The sequence below is a fragment of the Lampris incognitus genome, chromosome 6 (assembly GCF_029633865.1).
Source record: "Lampris incognitus isolate fLamInc1 chromosome 6, fLamInc1.hap2, whole genome shotgun sequence".
NCBI lineage: Eukaryota > Metazoa > Chordata > Actinopteri > Lampriformes > Lampridae > Lampris > Lampris incognitus.
The window spans coordinates 281,039-299,686 of NC_079216.1; the positions used below are offsets into that span (position 1 = coordinate 281,039).

At 46.3% G+C, this 18,648-nt stretch overlaps 1 protein-coding gene across 1 annotated transcript in view; it reads right to left on the reverse strand.

Annotated features, from left to right (window-relative positions):
- Nucleotides 1–4,595: 4,595 nt before the first annotated feature.
- The window catches only part of ambra1b (autophagy/beclin-1 regulator 1b), a 133,171-nt gene continuing 119,118 nt past the window's right edge, over nt 4,596–18,648 (reverse strand). The window contains exons 18-19 of the mRNA XM_056281843.1: nt 15,893–16,024; nt 4,596–6,914 (exon numbers count right to left, since the gene is read on the reverse strand). Coding sequence (XP_056137818.1) covers nt 6,454–6,914; nt 15,893–16,024 — 593 coding nt within the window. The 3' untranslated portion in view covers nt 4,596–6,453. The remainder of the gene's footprint in view (nt 6,915–15,892; nt 16,025–18,648) is intronic.

The following is an 18,648-nucleotide window of genomic DNA, read 5'->3' on the forward strand; positions in this document are numbered from 1 at the left end:
TCACCTGCTACAGTCAAAGGACAACACTACACACACAAGCTGTGAAGTACAGCCAGAACCAAATGATGGTACAGAACAAGGGACATCAACACTGGACACTACATCTTCAGACACGTACAGTACCAGGTTTAGACGTGCAGTTAACCCAAGAAAAGTCCTTGACCTGTAGATGTAAAGGGTGTAGGCGGATCGCTGCCCTATGGACATTTGTTAAAAGACATGTATAATCATTATGTCGAATGTTACACTTTCTGAATTGCACTGAACATGCCAAATGCAAGAGTTAAAGTTTACTACTACCTGTTTATCTTGCTTATGTTGTATTTTGAATTGCACTGACCATACTGAATGCAAGATTTGAATACGATACTTACCTCTTTATCCTACCTACTTACCTAAAGGGTATACCTCGTTCGAGTGTTCTGTTTATCATATGCTAAAAAAAATTTTTTTTTTAAATAACACGTTATGTTTTCACTGTTGCCTTGAAATATTTAGTGTTTTAAAAAATGTGCATGTTTAGAATAATGCACTTATGTCATAACAGGGTTTACTTACTGGGCAGTAGAAATGCGATTGATGCCAAATGTGTTGTATGTTATGAAGGCATTTTATTTTAAGAAGGGAGACGTAGTATTCCTGTAACCTATCACGTTACAGTTGATACGACAGGATATGACATATGACGTACGGAAGTACTTGAGGTCAGAGATGTCATGGGGAAGCCCGATGGAGTTCATTAAAGACAAATGATCTGAGAAAACTGCCTAATTCATTATCCCATATCAATGAATATGACACAGGATGCTGTGAGCGCTCCAGCAGAGTGCCCACAGGAAGCCAGATCATCAGTGACACCAGAAGTGGCAGAATTATCAAGAAGCCAGCCTGATACAGAGACACTTCATTAAGAAACCCAGGCGAAAGAAACCAAATCTGTTTAAGTTAGCTTTAAGAAAAAAGCGGCTTTATTGAATATTGAGATTTTAGATTGATTTGGAACATATTTGAAATATGTTGGTTTAAGAATAGAAATCAGATTAACAGAACTGTTCCAATATGTCTATGTTTATGTTTGAGAATGGCAAAAAAAACCCAAAACAACAACAACAAACAAACCAAGACAATTCATTTATCATTAGTCGTTAGTTTTATGTCGATGTTAAAGTAAGGACAATTGTAATTCTAACGAAAGATGTAGTATAGTGGAAGATATCACGAGAACAGAGGCAGGCGGTGAGGGGGACGAGAATGGACTTGAGTGAGAGGATGGACAGTAAAGAGTCGTGTTAAAAATAAGTATTGCTTCAACATGTGGGACAAGGGAGCTGCCTGCCATTCCGACGAGACCCCTGCCCCCTGCCCCCTGCCTCCTGCCCCCTGCCCCCTGCCTCCTGCCCCCTGCCCCCTGCCTCCAGCCTCCAGCCCCCTGCCCCCTTCCTCCTGCCCCCTGCCCCCTGCCCCCTGCCTCCAGCCTCCAGCGGCCACGCCAGCGCGCTACACTATGAGACGCTGGGGGAGCCGCTTGACTCTGACCGGGCAGCGATGTGACCAACCGTCATTAACGGAGTTTGGACGAAGATGGAAGATGGCGGCGCGAACTCACGTTTGCAGCGGCTTCAGCCAGTACGTACCGACTGTGCCGCGGCTTTGTCTAAGTCTAAGCTTGTGTCATCGTGTGGAGCTTTTTATTTTGATTGTCGATTTCGTTTGATGGCTGGAAGAGCCGGCGCTGGATCGGCTGGGAGAGCCTGGTCTGCCACGTCCTGAGGACCCGGGGTCCACGGCCCTGCCCGGGGCTGTGCCAAGAGGAAACACCGAGGGCGGTCTGACAGGACGCGGAAGCGGGGCCGGCTAAGCTAACCGCTAGCCCATGCAGACCGGCAGTTGCGACACTCACCCTGGCTGGCGTCGGTTCGTTCTCTGGACAGCGGAACTTTGGACTGTGGTGCCCTGAGTGGACCGTGTTGTTACCTGCCTGTGTGTTTTTGCCGTGTTCTCTCTGGGTTTGTGTTTTTGGTGGCGTTGTTTTCCGGACGTTTTGGATGCGTGTTTTTGTGCTGCACTGCTGTGGGCTGGGGACGACATGTCATGTCATGCCATGTCATGTCATGTCATGTCATGCCATGTCATGTCATGTCTGTCATGCCATGTCATGTGTACGCAAGTACATGATAGATAATTGTTCCTGACTGCTGATCCTGGCTGACGACACTAAATACTAATAAGAGAACAAATGATCGCAGTCAAACACCGTTTAGTTGGGCATACTCGCGTTGGCGCCAAGCCCGAGTCCCCAGGGCGCAGCTGAGCCGCGCCTGCGTGTGTAGACAGCTTGCCCAGCTCTCCGATCTGATGACCATGAGGAATGGGCCAGGATTGGACCACACTGGTCGCATAGCAAGCCTTTTTTTTTGGCAAGTGCAAGGTCGTATTAGATTTGGTCGCATTAGTGCGAGGGGAGGCTGCGCGTCTAGGGAGGCTGCGCGTCTAGGGAGGCTGCGCATCTAAGGAGGCTGCGCATGTAGAGAGGCTGCGCGTCTAGGGAGGCTGCGCATCTAGGGAGGCTGCGCATGTAGAGAGGCTGCGCGTCTAGAGAGGCTGCTTGTCTAGGGAGGCTGCGCATGTAGAGAGGCTGCGCGTCTAGAGAGGCTGCGCGTCTAGGGAGGCTGCGCGTCTAGAGAGGCTGCGCGTCTAGGGAGGCTGCGCATCTAAGGAGGCTGCGCATGTAGAGAGGCTGCGCGTCTAAAGAGGCTGCGCGTCTAGGGAGGCTGCGCATCTAGGGAGGCTGCGCATGTAGAGAGGCTGCGCGTCTAGAGAGGCTGCTTGTCTAGGGAGGCTGCGCATGTAGAGAGGCTGCGCGTCTAGAGAGGCTGCGCGTCTAGGGAGGCTGCGCGTCTAGAGAGGCTGCCCGTCTAGAGAGGCTGCGCGTCTAGGGAGGCTGCGCGTCGAGAGGCTGCGCGTCTAGAGAGGCTGCGCGTCTAGAGAGGCTGCGCGTCTAGGGAGGCTGCTTGTCTAGGGAGGCTGCGCATCTAAGGAGGCTGCGCATCTAGAGAGGCTGCGCGTCTAGAGAGGCTGCGCATGTAGAGAGGCTGCGCGTCTAGGGAGGCTGCGCATCTAGGGAGGCTGCGCATGTAGAGAGGCTGCGCGTCTAGAGAGGCTGCTTGTCTAGGGAGGCTGCGCATGTAGAGAGGCTGCGCGTCTAGAGAGGCTGCGCGTCTAGGGAGGCTGCGCGTCTAGAGAGGCTGCGCGTCTAGGGAGGCTGCGCATCTAAGGAGGCTGCGCATGTAGAGAGGCTGCGCGTCTAAAGAGGCTGCGCGTCTAGGGAGGCTGCGCATCTAGGGAGGCTGCGCATGTAGAGAGGCTGCGCGTCTAGAGAGGCTGCTTGTCTAGGGAGGCTGCGCATGTAGAGAGGCTGCGCGTCTAGAGAGGCTGCGCGTCTAGGGAGGCTGCGCGTCTAGAGAGGCTGCCCGTCTAGAGAGGCTGCGCGTCTAGGGAGGCTGCGCGTCGAGAGGCTGCGCGTCTAGAGAGGCTGCGCATCTAGAGAGGCTGCGCGTCTAGAGAGGCTGCGCGTCTAGGGAGGCTGCTTGTCTAGGGAGGCTGCGCATCTAAGGAGGCTGCGCATCTAGAGAGGCTGCGCGTCTAGAGAGGCTGCGCATGTAGAGAGGCTGCGCGTCTAGAGAGGCTGCGCGTCTAAAGAGACTGCGCATGTAGAGGCATGTAGAGAGGCTGCGCGTCTAGAGAGGCTGCGCATGTAGAGAGGCATGTAGAGAGGCTGCGCGTCTAGAGAGGCTGCGCATGTAGAGAGGCTGCGCGTCTAGAGAGACTGCGCATGTAGAGAGGCATGTAGAGAGGCTGCGCATCTAGGGAGTCTGCGCATGTAGAGAGGCTGCGCGTCTAGAGAGGCTGCGCATGTAGAGAGGCATGTAGAGAGGCTGCGCATCTAGGGAGTCTGCGCATGTAGAAAGCCTGTCGCTCTACATGCGCAGCCTAAGTTTTTATTAGCTAGGTTTTTTAGCTGCACATTAAAACCTGTTTCCATATTTCCTGACCAGTCAACTCGGGCGCTGCACAAGTCTCACAATGGCAGCAAAGAAAGGCTGGTTTCTGTCCGCTGCTGATCTGGCGCACCTGTCAGCGCCTGTCGGCCTGGTGAGTCTCGTGCAGTCGTGGCTGCAAGACCCAGGACCTCTCATGGTTGCGGTGACTCAAAAACCTTTGAAAAACCGCTTTCGTACTGCAATTGAGCGCTAATTCCTCAGCTGATTTTTCACCCCAAGTTTGAGCACCGGAGAAGGGGCGATACGCCTGTCGGAGATCTGCACTCTTCTAGTTCAGTATTGGTGTGGGTAAATAATTAGTCTGTTGAAGAATGTAAGGTCACGGTTTTATGACACCCTGCCTTTACCCCACTGACCTGCATCTCATCTAAAGGTGACGGTTTTCCAGTCAGCCAACTTCTTTCCGGCCAAAACATGTGGGAACCGTGATCCGGTGAGCCTTTAAGCAGGCCTGCAAAGTGCAGGCAGTACAGTGTTGACCCTGGTGTCCAAGTAATTTGTATAAGTCCTCAAAATACAAGAATTAGACGTCAGCGCAATTCCTTTTATTGATCTGTGAGACTTACTGGTACTGCACAGGTCCCCGCCTCGCCTGCTAAAGTCAAATACGTTGAGGAGCTTCTGAAGGACCAGCACAAACCGGATGCTTTAACGATGCCACCTCGTCACAAAAACTGTCAAAGTTCTTTAATTACATCACATAAAAGTCAAAGCAAAGATTAGTATCTGAATTGTACAAACTTGATGGTTTGATATAGCAGTAATATTTGGTAAAGCAATTTTACCCTTGTATGCCCATTGCAATATTGCAAATGTGTTGGTGGCCCAATGATCTGTGAATGATCCCTGTTCCCCCAGTGCACACATAAATACACACACCAACAGACAGACAGACAGACAGACAGACAGACAGAAGCTCAGTCAAATCAGTTGCTCATTAAAATGTTGATCAAGTACAGCCAGGAGGAGCATTTAAATCACTTGGTTCTTTTAACTTCTTTTTGCTTTCCTGCCACTAAAACAGTGCTAGCAAATGTTTTTTTTGCATGCGGCTGCTCAGTGTGACTAACCTGAAGAAATAGTTAAAAAAAAAGAAAAAGTAAACAGCTTTGTCTTGAATTACACAAACACTCCTAACTGTTCTCATAGGTCCTTTAAGGTGGCAAACTAAATCCCACCCCATACACACCCTGAACATTGTCAGTACAGAACCGCGCGGCAGCCTGCAAGGGAGCGGCCGAGCGCGCGTTCCGAATAAAAAACAGCACTGAAATGATGGAGCCTGACAGTCCACAAAACGCCGGGAGAGAAGTAGCGCTTGATCAAATATTCAAGTTTTCCTTGTAGTTTCCTGTTATAGGAGTCAGGGTTTGAGCAGCCAATAAGGTCCAGTCAGAGCACTCCAAAGGCCACGCCCACAACCAAAGGCCACGCCCACAGGCAGAAGAGATCAGACTTATGAGATGCTACATATGCCTCATAGACACCCCCATGGCAAACGCATACTTCAGTTACATACAAACACACAAGAACTACGACTACACACAGTACTGCATACTTCCACACAAATGCAAGGCATACACATTACCTCTACATACACGCATACAGTACTAGCACACACACACACACACACACACACACACACACACACACACACACACACACACACACACACACACACACACACACACACACAAACACACACACACACACACACACACCTAGCTCTTGGCACCCAACATACTAGTGCAACTGCATGGGTGAGGATGGAGAGGTCCCCTTACAGGAAAAGGTTCTTGTGTCGAGCCTCTTGCGTTGCTGTTTTCTTGCAACGTTGTTGAAACATGCAGTAGATTAGTTAGTACAGTCATCCACCATGGTCACACGCCAACTGTTTTTCAACATGATCACATATCAGTTACACATGGTACAAAAAAAAAAGCAGTGCTCAATTCACTTACTTTACACTTCCATCACACACAATTTCACATCAAGTTCAATATCACATGGCACCGAATGCAGCACGTTAATTGTGTATGTGTATGATACCCCCACCCCTCTTCATGGCACTTTGACGAGAGGATAACTTTTCCATAATGCAGATGCAAAAAGACAACAGGCAGAGAAAGAGAGAGAAGCTCAGCGTTGGCTGGCCGTCATTCTATTAGCAGCCCTTTCTGACATGGAACAATGGTGGTAGACAAAGTGCAGAGGAAGTGAAGTGGGGAGGTCTGGATGGGATTTGGGTTCTTGTGTTCCTTTTTTTCTGGGTGGGAGACCCAAAGCAGCACCCATTCTATGTGAGATAAGGCTTTGAGTGGGAGCGGCCAACCCACTTATCTAGCTGGACAGTACCGATTGGCCAGTGCTCTCCTCTTGGCCAGAAGGGTAACTACCTACTGTAAGGGTTGCCAGAAAAACTGTCAGGGCTAACGTGGTTATTGTTGCTGTTGGGCAGGGGACTGCGAGAGGATGAAGATGAAGGACCTGCTAAGGAGTCACTGTCTGCATGTGCTCTGTCAAATACGTTATCAACAGGCCCTGATGAAGGCTGGAGTTCAGGCTGTGCCGGAAGACCCCACACAGACACCTGTCTCTGTTCCAAAGGGTCAGTGGTCTGGGGACCTGATGAAGAAGAGACTGGTGAAGAAGAGTCAGCAGCAGGCCGGCTTGCCCCTGTCTGAGAGCCTCGGTGGATTCGATGGCTTACGATGATGTTGTTGCCAAAGCCACCCATGGAGGCCATGGTGGTGCTCTGCTCCCTCTGGACCACAGCAGTCATACCGCCTTCAGCAATCAGCCGTCGAATCCGTGCTAGAGCGTCTTCCCCTGAACCGAATTCTGAAGTCTCACCTGGATTGTGGAGCAGGAAATGCATCAGTTGTGAAAACAAAATAGCTTTAAAAGTTTAGTTCATTATATATTGTGTATTGCAAGTGAACCTCTCAAAATGATAAGTCACTTACCACCATTAAAGAACTATATGTAAATACAAGCACAAAGATATTAATACCTGGTAAAAGTCTATGGCAGTCCTGAATCAGCAGAAGAAGAAAAACCAAAATAATATGGACATAATAATAGAGACAAGTAAGAACTGGAGGGATGGAGAACAATTTCTGAGACCTGAGGCAAACACCCAGGAGAACCTCAAGGTCATCCACACAAGATTAATGTGAAAAACTAATAGCTGCAGATGATCTGTAGTATTCCAAAGGCGTGCTGCAATCAGACCCCGGAATGAGCACTTAAGTCTGGAAATGTTAGCATAAGGACCTCATTGTTGCATTAAAAGGAACACTATGCCCACCCACTTTGACTTCTGGAGGCTGTTAATAACAGCATTTCTGAGAAATTTCAATCAGGATTTCTCAAGCTACACACACCAAAACAGCTTTGTAAGGTTTACAAATGACTTATTAATGGCTGCAGACTCTGGACACTGCTCTGTATCAGTGTTGTTTGACCTTAGCACAGCATTTGACACCATCGATCATGCTACGCTAATTAACAGACTTAAGGATTTGATGGACATTACTGGAATGGCCCTGGACTGGTTCTCCTCCTATCTGTCAAATAATAATGATAATAATACTAATTACATTTATATAGCGCTTTTCTAGACACCCAAAGTGCTTCACATTGAAGGGGGTAACTCACTTCAACCACCACCAATGTGTAGCATCCATATAAATAAATGAATATAAAACAGATACATAAATAGAAAATGTTGTGTTTCGATTGTTATTCATCTCTTTATCTGCACAGATAACCTGTGACATGTACCTCAAGGATCAATTCTTGGACAAACTGACCTTTTGCAAAGTCCTGCCCCCCCTTAGTTACTGTTGCTATGCCCATCAAGCTTTTCAGAACCATCCAGGAAGTAGCCAGAAAACCCCAAAACATGAAGGAAGAAATCAGCGCATTCCCAGAGAAAATACGTGATGTATTTTGGAGTAATTCATCCTGAATATTGTCCCGGGAAAGGCAGAAGAGGCTACAGTATGCAGGAGGGGTACATTCAGAATATTAACAGTAAAACTGACTTGCGTGGACTCCGGGCTGCCGGGTGCGACTGGAGGTGCGGGTAAAGCTTACCGGTCGCAATCAAAGAATGAGAAGCCCCATCAACTAATTCTGAAACACATTGTGGACCAATTGGGCTCTTGCACTGTAGGGTAAGTTAGATATTTCAGCTGTTATTGGTATATTTATAATTCAATTCAGTTTATTGTCATTAAAAACAATGTTCAGGCACATGTTGAAAATGAAATAATTAATAATTATTAATAATTATAATTGAAATAATCAATAATCCACTGTCAACGTCACTGTATTATAGTTTTGACTTTGGCCAAGGTTCCCCATGGCGTTCTTTTATCCAGGCTTATTCGGGGGTCCTGTATGGGCTCCTGGGGGCCGCAGGGCAGCCAGGGACATGCCCCGGGGCCGGGGGAACTGCCCCATAATTTTGTTTTAGCTTCGGACCAGAACCAGTATTATCTACAAAATAAGGCAAACGATATACCTCCTCGGGCGGGATAACTTTTCCGAACGGCCGGTCCCTACCTGGAGCTCCCAGAGGGGGAGAAACGTTTAAAATAGGCCGGATATGGGGAGGTCAGACTGGCCAGAGACCCTCCCAGCCGACCCTCCCCGCGGGTCTTGATGCTCTGAAATGAAAGGTGGAACCTGGCTAACCTGTGACTAGCATAACAAAGCTATGTTAGCGGGCTAGCTATAATTAGCTATCAAATTAGGAATCTCTGGCCACAGACTAAGCTGGTACATTCAGCAGGTACATTAATAATGTTATTTTGTTGGTCAGTAATACGTTGTTGATATGTTGATAATCATTGCGTGGGTAAAAGTAACAGTAATAATATGTTAGCTATATTAGCTATCAATAGTAGCTAGTAGCAAGCTTAGCTTGGAGCAGACAGGTATTTTTGTTGATTTTGGATTGATTAAGCTGGCCACGGGGTCTGCTATACTGCCAAATCCATTGCCAACACTGCGCTTCTTGCGTTTTTGGTTTCGGGAAGTGAAAGAAAATTACACCCCCTCCAAACTTTTCAGAGTATCCGATTTGCAGATCCCATAGGCACACCGTTTCAGTATTTTGCTGTCTGTTTGAAAGCTTGACAGACCTCCCTCACATAGAAACCGTTGCTAAGGTAGTAGGATTGGACAAGCACCGTTCTGGGGTGGTACTTTGCGAAAGGTCAATTCTGTTCTTTCGGTATATGCTACCATTAGGTCATATCATTCATCGCCACAACATCTCATTTCACTGTTATGCTGATGATACACAGTTATGTCTCTCCATTAAACCGACGGAATGCAACAAGGTGGCCACACCACGGAGCTGAGACTGGTTGTCACAAAACCTTTTATAGTTAAACTCTGACAAAAAAAGAGGTGCTTATTATTGGCCCTTAGCACCTCCGTAATCAAGTCCAACGACTACTGTTTGGTCCCCTTATACCAAATATTAGGGACACTGCTAAGAACCTGGGTGTTATCTTCGACAGTGAGATAAGCTTTGGACAAACAAAAAAATTGGTACAATCATGTTTCTTCCAACTCAGGAATATTTTCAAGATCAGAGCAATGCTATCTTTTAGCAATACAAAGAAAATTATTCATGCTTTAATTTCCTCATACCTGGACTATTGTAATGCCCTGTTTACCTGCCTTAGTGCCTGAGATGTAGCTCAACTTCAGATTGTGCAGAACTCTTCAGCCAGACTTCTGACGAAGACCAAACGTTCTTCTCACATCACCCCAGTTTTAGCCTCCTTGCACTGGTTAACAATTTCTTTTAGAATCGATTTAAAACTCTTACTCATGAATTACAAGGCTTTCCCTGGCCAGGTGCTGGAGTACATCCATGGACTCTTAACTCCTTAGTGTCCAAAAAGGCCTCTCAGATCTACTGGGTTAGGCCTGCTAGCTGTTCCAGAGTTGAGGTTAAGGTCAAAGGATGATCGAGTGTTTGCTGTACTGGCACCTCAGCTTTGGAACACTCTTCCAGGTAGTATTCGATCTGCTGACACTGTTCACAGTTTCTGCTTTTAAATCCTGTCTTCACAACACATTTTTACACACTTGCCTTTTCGCCTAACAGCTAGTCCAAAGGAGTTGAATCAAATGCAACTGGACTTGGTATATATCCGTGAAGACGTTTCGCCTCTCATCCAAGAGGCTTCCTCAGTTCTTCCTCAGTTCGCGCCTCTCATCCAAGAGGAAGCCTCCTGGATGAGAGGCGAAACGTCTTCACGGATATATACCAAGTCCAGTTGCACTTGATTCAACTCCTTTGGATAACCATGACCTGGATGAATGAGAACATTCACAGACATCTAACAGCTAGTCTCATTTGTTCACATAATACATCTCTGCTGTGCAACCACCTGATTTTAAGTTTATTTTAATAGTTCCACTTATTCTACCTTCTGGATGATTTACTTTCACATTTCTTTTATATGGTCTTAATTGTGTGCTTGTATTTTGCCATTCCTGTGTTTTTTCCTGTGCTGTTCTTGTGTTTTACTTCTATTTATGCTGTCTTTGGGAAGCAGTTTGTGCGCCTAACTTGAAAAGTGCTATACAAATAAAATTATCATTAGTAGACAGCCACCCTGATGAAAATGTTTGACTCCACATTGCACAACAGTTGCTGCATTTTTAATAATACATTTATTTTACAAGTTATTTGTGGGCGCCTTTCAGAGCACTCAAGGACACCTTACAGAACACAGTAAAAAAAAACCCGCAGCACTGTATCAGACAGCATAAAATCAAAACAAAGCAGGGCAGACAATGAAAAGTTAACAAAACAGATAAGTATAAAATCATCACCTGCACAAAACTCAATGAAGCGTGGGTCAGATTGAATATGCCGTGTGAAAAGGTGTGTTTTGAGATGGGATGTGAAGGCTGAAAGAGAGTCAACGTTGTGAATGTCTTGTGGGAGAGAGCTCCATAGGCGGAGAGCAGAATGACTGAAGGCTCTAGACCCCATGGTAGTCAAGCGGGCTGATGGTATAGTAAGTTGGAGAGCAGAAGAGGATCTGAGAGTGCAGGAGGACGTGTGGATATAAAGGAGTTCAGAAAAAATATGAAGGAGCTAAGTTATTAAGGGCCTTAAAGGTGGGGAGCAGGATCTTGAAGTCAATACGGTATTTAACAAGGAGCCAGTGGAGTTGCTGAAGAACAGGAGTGATGTGATCTATGGAAGGAGTTCTGGTAATGATACGGGCAGCTGGATTCTGGACCAAGTGAAGTTTATGAAGACACTTGAGGGGAAGACCAAAGAGGATAGAATTGCAGTAGTCCATACGGGATGTAACCAGGGTGTGAGTGAGTACGGCGGTGCTGTTAGTTCATGAGGATAGTCATATGCTGATTTCAAAATTGCTTAAAAGTCAAACTGTATAGAAATGCCAAGATATATATACATATATATATATATGAACAAATGTCATATTAAAACTTTTATGCTTGCCTAAATTCCCAGGAGGCTTTTCATACACACAAGGAAAAACTGATGTATACAGTGGGCTGGTCAACTCCTCTGCTTTCCTTCAAGTGTTTTTAATGTCACAGTCCTGTTCATGTGTAACAGATTTGCATTTCATATTTTTACTTTTCAGAAGTTTGCTTAACAGAGATGGTGCTGCAGAGATGGTAGTCCTTCTGGAGGGTTCTCCCATCTCCACAGAGGAACGCTGGAGCTCGTGTCAGAGTGACCATCGGGTTCTTGGTCACCTCCCTGACCAAGGCCCTTCTCCCCCGATTGCTCAGTTTGGCTGGGCGGCCAGCTCTAGGAAGAGGCCTGGTGGATCCAAATGTCTTCCATTTACGAATGATGGAGACCACTGTGCTCTTCGGGACCTTCAAAGCTGTAGAATTATTTTGTGCCCTTCCCCAGATATGTGTCTCGATACAATCCTGTCTCGGAGGTCCACAGACAATTCCTTTGACTTCATGGCTTGGTTTCTGCTCTGTCATGTACTGTCAACAGTGGGACCTTATATAGACAGGTGTGTGCCTTTCCAAATCATGTCCAATCAATGGAATTTATTACAGGTGGACTCCAATCAAGATGTAGAAACATCTCAAGGATGATCAGTGGAAACCGGGTGAACCTGAGCTCAATTTTGAGTGTCATAGCAAAGGGTGTGAATACTTATGTACATGCAATATTTCAGTTTTTTTATTTTTAATAAATTTGCAAAAATTTCTACAAAACCTTTTTCACTTTGTCATTATGGGACATTGTGTGTAGATTGATGAGAAAAAAAGGAATTTAATCCATTTTGGGATAAGGCTGTAACATAACAAAATGTGGGGAAAGTGAAGGGGTGTGAATACTTTCCGGATGCACTGTATATTAATACCATCAGGTGTGGAGGTGTTGGAGAAAGCTGGGTCTTTAGGTTCTTCTTAAAGATGGAGAGGGACTCAGTGGATCGAATGGAGTTTGGTAACGCGTTCCACCACCGGGGAACTACAGAAGAGAAGAGTCTGGCTAGTGACTTAGGGCCTCGTTGTGGCGGAATTGCCAAGCACCTTTCACTGGCAGAGCGCAGTGAGTGGGACTGAGTGTAGACCTGAATGAGGGAGTTCAGGTAGGTGGGAACTGTTTTAGTTGCTGTTTTGTAAGCAAGCATCAAGGTTTGGAAGTTGATGCAGGTAGCAACTGGGAGCCAGTGGAAGGATATGAACAGCGGAGTGACATGTGCTGTTTTGGGTTGGTTGAAGACCAGACGTGCTGCCGCAATCTGGATCATTTGCAGAGGTTTGAAAGTGCATGCAGGGAGACCTGCCAGTAAGGAGTTGCAGTAGTCAACGCGAGATATTACAAGAGCCTGTACCAGGAGTTGTGCTGCATGCTCAGACAGGTAGGGTCTAATTTTCCTGATGTTGTACAGGGCAAATCAGCATGACCAAGCAATCGAGGCCATGTGAACCTTAGAGATTAGTTGGTCATCAGTCATGACACCCAGGATTCAGGCAGACTTTGTGGGTATGAGGTGAGTTAATTCGAGCTGGATATTGATCTGTTGTTGTAAGGATGGACTGGCTGGGATGACAAGGAGCTCAGTCTTAGATAGGTTAGGCTGAAGGTGGCGTTCTTTCATCCATACAGAGATATCAGCAAGGCATGACGATATCTGTGCCGAGACTGTGAGGTCATCTAGCGGGAATGATAGGAAGAGCCGGGTATCATCACCATAGCAATGGTATGAGAAACCACGGGAGCGGATGATTGCACCAAGTGAGGTGGTGTATATTGAGAAGAGAAGGGGACCGAGCATTGATCCTTGAGGTACCACTGTGGATAAGCTGTGCTGTTTGGACTTCTCCCCTCCGAGATGCTCTGAAAGATCTCCCTGAGAGGTAGGACATGAACCAGCGGAGGGCAGATCCTGAGATACCAAGCTCAGTGAGTGTGGAGAGGAGGACTTGGTGGTTAACCGTGTCAAAGGCAGCTGACAAATCTAGCAGCAATAAAGCTGAGGACTGACCAGCATCTCTAGCCAAACACAGTTGTTGCTTAGTGGAGAAAGCTTAGTGAATTTCCAGTCTTTGGAAATGGGGACACCTGTACCATCTCCACGCCCAACAGAACAGGGCATGTGTGAGAAAGCAGAGTCAACAGAGAGTGCGGCTGGTGTGGCAGTGTTTTCTGGACGTATCCAGGTTTCGGTCAGGGCTAGTACTTGAATGTCTGAGAGATTAGCAAGTCCTTGGATAAATTATGTTCTATTTACAGCCGATTGGCAATTCCATAAGCCAAAAGTAAAGGAGGAGTGAGTAGAGGAGGCTTTCCTGAGTCAATAGAGGTTCTCAGGGTTGCATTATCTGCGACAGATGCGATGTTTTCGATAACCTTGAATGACAGGGATGTCTTTGTAGCACATGGTGGGTGAGGCAGGTAATGAGAGAAAATAGCAGAAAAGGGAATTACCAGTTGGTGTCCTTGCTCTGACTCGCACAGGTAGACTCTCAGGTCTTTACCCTGTTTGGTCTAAATACCAGGAAGTACCACAGCTGAACCCGCCCATATCTGAGTTTCACAATAAAGGAAGCAATAGAGGGTGCGACCTGTGTCAGCTGACCCACCTATTGGAGCTCAGAGAGTGAAACTAGCAAGTGCTCAGCCCAATCATGCCTGACACGACCTATATCCAAATCAAAACAAGTTTCCTATCACTTACCAAACGACTGCAATCTCCTATTTTCAAGAGCAGAGCTTGTTCTGCTGGGTTTACTTCAATCTCTATTATAAGCTGTTGGTGAAAATCCCGCCCCCATCTGATTTTCACAACAAAGGAAGCAATAGAGGGCATGACCCGTGTCAGCTGACCCACCTATTGGGAGCTCAGAGAGTGAAACTAGCAAGTGCTCAGCCCAACAAAGCCTGATTAACGGCCTAAATCTGAATCAAATTTAAATCACTTACCAACAGACTGCAATGTCCTATGTTCAAGATTTGAGCTTGTTCACGTATACTTGTACACTCTGTCATGTACATCTACCTCAGACATGTATGTACTAAGTAAGCTACTAACATGTATTTCAGCATCTCTGATATATTCTCTGCAGCACTGCACTTTATCACCTATTATTTCACCTGTATAAGTTAGTCCTTGTGTATATATGTGAGGATTGTTGTGTTGTAGTGTTGTTATTCTAAGTTAAGTACACCGAGAGAGCCACAAAACCAGAGTCACATTCCATGTAGTGCAAACCTACATGGCCAGTAAACATGACTTTGATTCTGAATAGCATACATTGCCATTGTAACTGTTAGTTAATGGTCACAGCAACTTACAGACAAAACAGATGGTTGTTTTCAATCGTTATGCCACTGTATTGTTTATAAGCGTATAAGGGTGACCTGCCGTCAGGTGAGACTGAAGAGGTCACTTAGATGATGATGAAGAAACGTTTCTCTCATCGTGTCCAGATGAACTGATTCACCTTTCTGTGACAGCGATAGAGATGTTTGGTGACCAGGTCCAGGCAGTTGACTGTACTTTCATATATGTAAAAGGTGACTTTTATTACTTAAATGCTAAATGTATTCAACACAGTATCACGTCTTTTCATGTCATAGACACGAATGATTAATCTATGGATTCGTGCTGTGCAACACGTATTTAAAAAAAAACATGCTGATCAGCACGAAATACAACTGTATTTCAGTTGGAAGGCTGTTTCGTGTCTGCACCACATTTTTTTTTTAATTAATCGGGACTCGGGAGCGCAGAAGCCGTATATAGGTTAGGGTTAGGGCTGGAGACAATCGTCCAGTGGATTTTAAAGACATCTTTAACATTTCTCAATATGACAGGCTAATGTTACGCCCATCCGTTTTCATTATTTCTCCTTTGATTCTGAGAAATCAAGCTTGTTTTGGTCGTTTTCAGTAGCGGAAAGCTACGTTAGCCTACCCATGATCCTCAGCAAGTTTGAAAGTCGTGCTGAGTGTCACGAAAAAAAAAGGAAAATTCGTGTCCGTGTACACAAATAAATAGATTAAATGTCGTGAATATTTCACAAACTGCATTGATACCGGGCTGATGTATTTCACTGGTTTTGTGAATGTGACTGATACTACACTTTCAGGATTCAATAAGCTGCTTCGAAACTTATGTTAATTAATGAACAACCTGGTACATGGAAACTAGGAACCAGTTCCAAGCCAGAAATGGTTCTCAATACCCAAGCCTTGCTGGCAGTAGTGGGGATACACTTTATGAATAAAACACTAAAGAAAACATAATGGCCAATAGCACAGAATTAGAGGTTACCAATAGAAGCTGTGGATGTGTTGGCCTGTGTTGATGTTTCCACCTGGGGTCCATCATCAACTCTAGCATTCTGAGAAAGCTCCAGGGTTCCTCCTGTTCCACGGCTTGTGGACGGGCCCTCATGAAGAACGCCTGCCAAGAGAAGATAAAATATGGATCATGATGGGAACTGAAAGCTTAACTGACCACTGGTAAACCGCCATTGATAAATGTCAACACAGATACCCAAACCAGTTGATTACTGGAATGTTGATTACACTGATCACCATGCAACATGTCTGAGCTCCCTCTCAGTAGATCACAGGGAGTGAGGGCAGCCGAGCCACAGAGCCACTGTCCCAGCACAGCTTTACAGGCTGATGTGACTAAGCAGCACACTGATTCTGATTTCACAAAAGTGATTTGTCTGAAAACAGCAAGACATGCTTGCAGTTAAAACAATGTGCTTCCATCACTTGACCCATTCAAATTGGTTTAGACTAGCTTATCACATAATACAATGTAGAAGAGGTCCCAAAGTAAAATTACTCTCAGTAAGACTGGAGGCCAAAGGTGTTTTACAGTGAGCTCAACTCATGAAACTGAAGTCTAATTAAAGTTGAGAACTAAGTGGCAGAAGAAAATTTAACTTTTTTGATAACAGGATAATAATTTCTCTAAAAGTTAGTGTGCTACTGCAGGTTATCAGTGTAGAGTACATCAGAGTAAATGTGAAAACAGTAATATTTATGTCTGTATGCATGCTCAATAATCCAGTTGAATCAGTTCATCTGGACACAACGTTTGTTGACAGATACAGTTCATCATCATCTCAGTGACCTCTTCAGTCTCACCTGACTGCAGGCGTCCCCAGCCTTATAAACAATACAGTGACTGCAGGTATCCCCACCCTTATAAACAATACAGTGACTGTAGGTACCCCCACCCTTATAAACAATACAGTGACTGCAGGTGTCCCCACCCTTATAAACAATACAGTGACTGCAGGTGTCCCCACCCTTATAAACAATACAGTGACTTCAGGTGTCCCCACCCTTATAAGGGAGGGAAGGAAGGAGAGAAATCCCACATTAAACAGGCACTGGTTAAATGTGGTTATCCTAACTGGGTGTTTGTCAAAGCCAGGAAAATGCCCAAACAGTGCACCAGCTGATTGAACAGAAAAGAAGGACAACAGCTGTCTAAGTGTAAACCAGTGGTGATTCTGTAAGTGGTGGGAGTGTCAGAACAGTTGAGATGTGTATTTTCAAACACCACGTCTCAGCTGCTTTCAAACTCCAAAACACGCTGCACCAGAAGTTGGTCCACCTCAAGGATCGGGTCCCCCGGAACAATCAGAGCAATATAGTGTAGCTGTTAAGTGCCAGGAGGATTGCCGCGACTTGTACATCAGGGAAACTAAACAGATGCTGGCCAAGAGGATGACACAAGACAGGAGAGCTAACACGTCAGACCAGGACTCCACAGTCTACACCATCTACAAACCAGGACTCCACAGCCTACACCATCTACAGACCAGGACTCCACAGCCTACACCATCTACAGACCAGGACTCCACAGTCTACACCATCTACAGACCAGGACTCCACAGTCTACACCATCTACAGACCAGAGCTCCACAGTCTACACCATCTACAGGCCAGTGGCGACTCATTAAAGGATGAGGATGTGCACATCCTTGATAGGGAGGAAAGCTGGTTTGAACGGGGAGTCAAAGAGGCCATCTCTGGTGTTCCCCAAGGTTCTGTACTCGGCCCACTCCTTTTCATCATCTACATCCTCCCTCTTGGTCAGATTCTCTGCCATTTCAACTTGGACTTCCACTATTATGCTGATGACACCCAGATATACCTCAGCACCACATCCCCTCACAATCCACCCCTCTCTCACATCGACTCCTGTCTGTCTGCAGTTAAAAGTCTGGATGCAGCAAAACCTTCTCAAACTCAACAGTGACAAAATTGAACTCCTCTTTATTGGCTCCAAGTCCACTCTCAGCCAAATTAACAATCTTGCACTCACCATCGATGGCACTACTGTCTCCCCTTCCCCCCAGGCACGCAACCTTGGTGATCCTTGATCCCACCCTCTCCCTTGAGCCACATATCCGCCAAATGGTCAAATCCTCCTTCTACCACCTTCGCAACATTGCAAAAATAAGATCCTCTCTCACACACCCTGCAGCTGAGATACTGATCCATGTCTTCATCTCCTCCCGCCTTGATTACTGCAACTCACTCCTCTATGGCATCAGTGCTAGCTCTATCAAGAGACTCCAAATGGTCCAGAACGCATCCGCCCGACTTTTAACTTTCACCAAATCCTGGCACCACATCACCCCAGTCCTAAAAGACCTCCACTGGCTACCCATCTCCCACCAGATCAATTACAAAATCCTGGTTCTTACTTCTAAAGCCCTTCACAAACCGGTTCCCCCATACCTAATCTATCTCCTCTCCCCCTAACAACCCTCTTGGTCCCTCAGATCCACCTCAGCCTCCCTTCTCTCCACCCCCAGGTCCAACCTCCGCGGCTTTGGTGACCGAGCCTTCTCCAGAGCAGCTCCCAGGCTCTGGAACTCACTTCCCCAAATCATTAGAGACTCAGAATCCCTCCCACTCTTCCAATCCCGTCTCAAGACACACCTTTTCTCCATTGCCTTCTCGTGCCCCCCCCCCCCGTCCGCTCATACACCCCTGGTCTGGGGCAGGCTGGGGACTGAGTGCTTGACCTGCATCTGTGATTTATTATGTTTG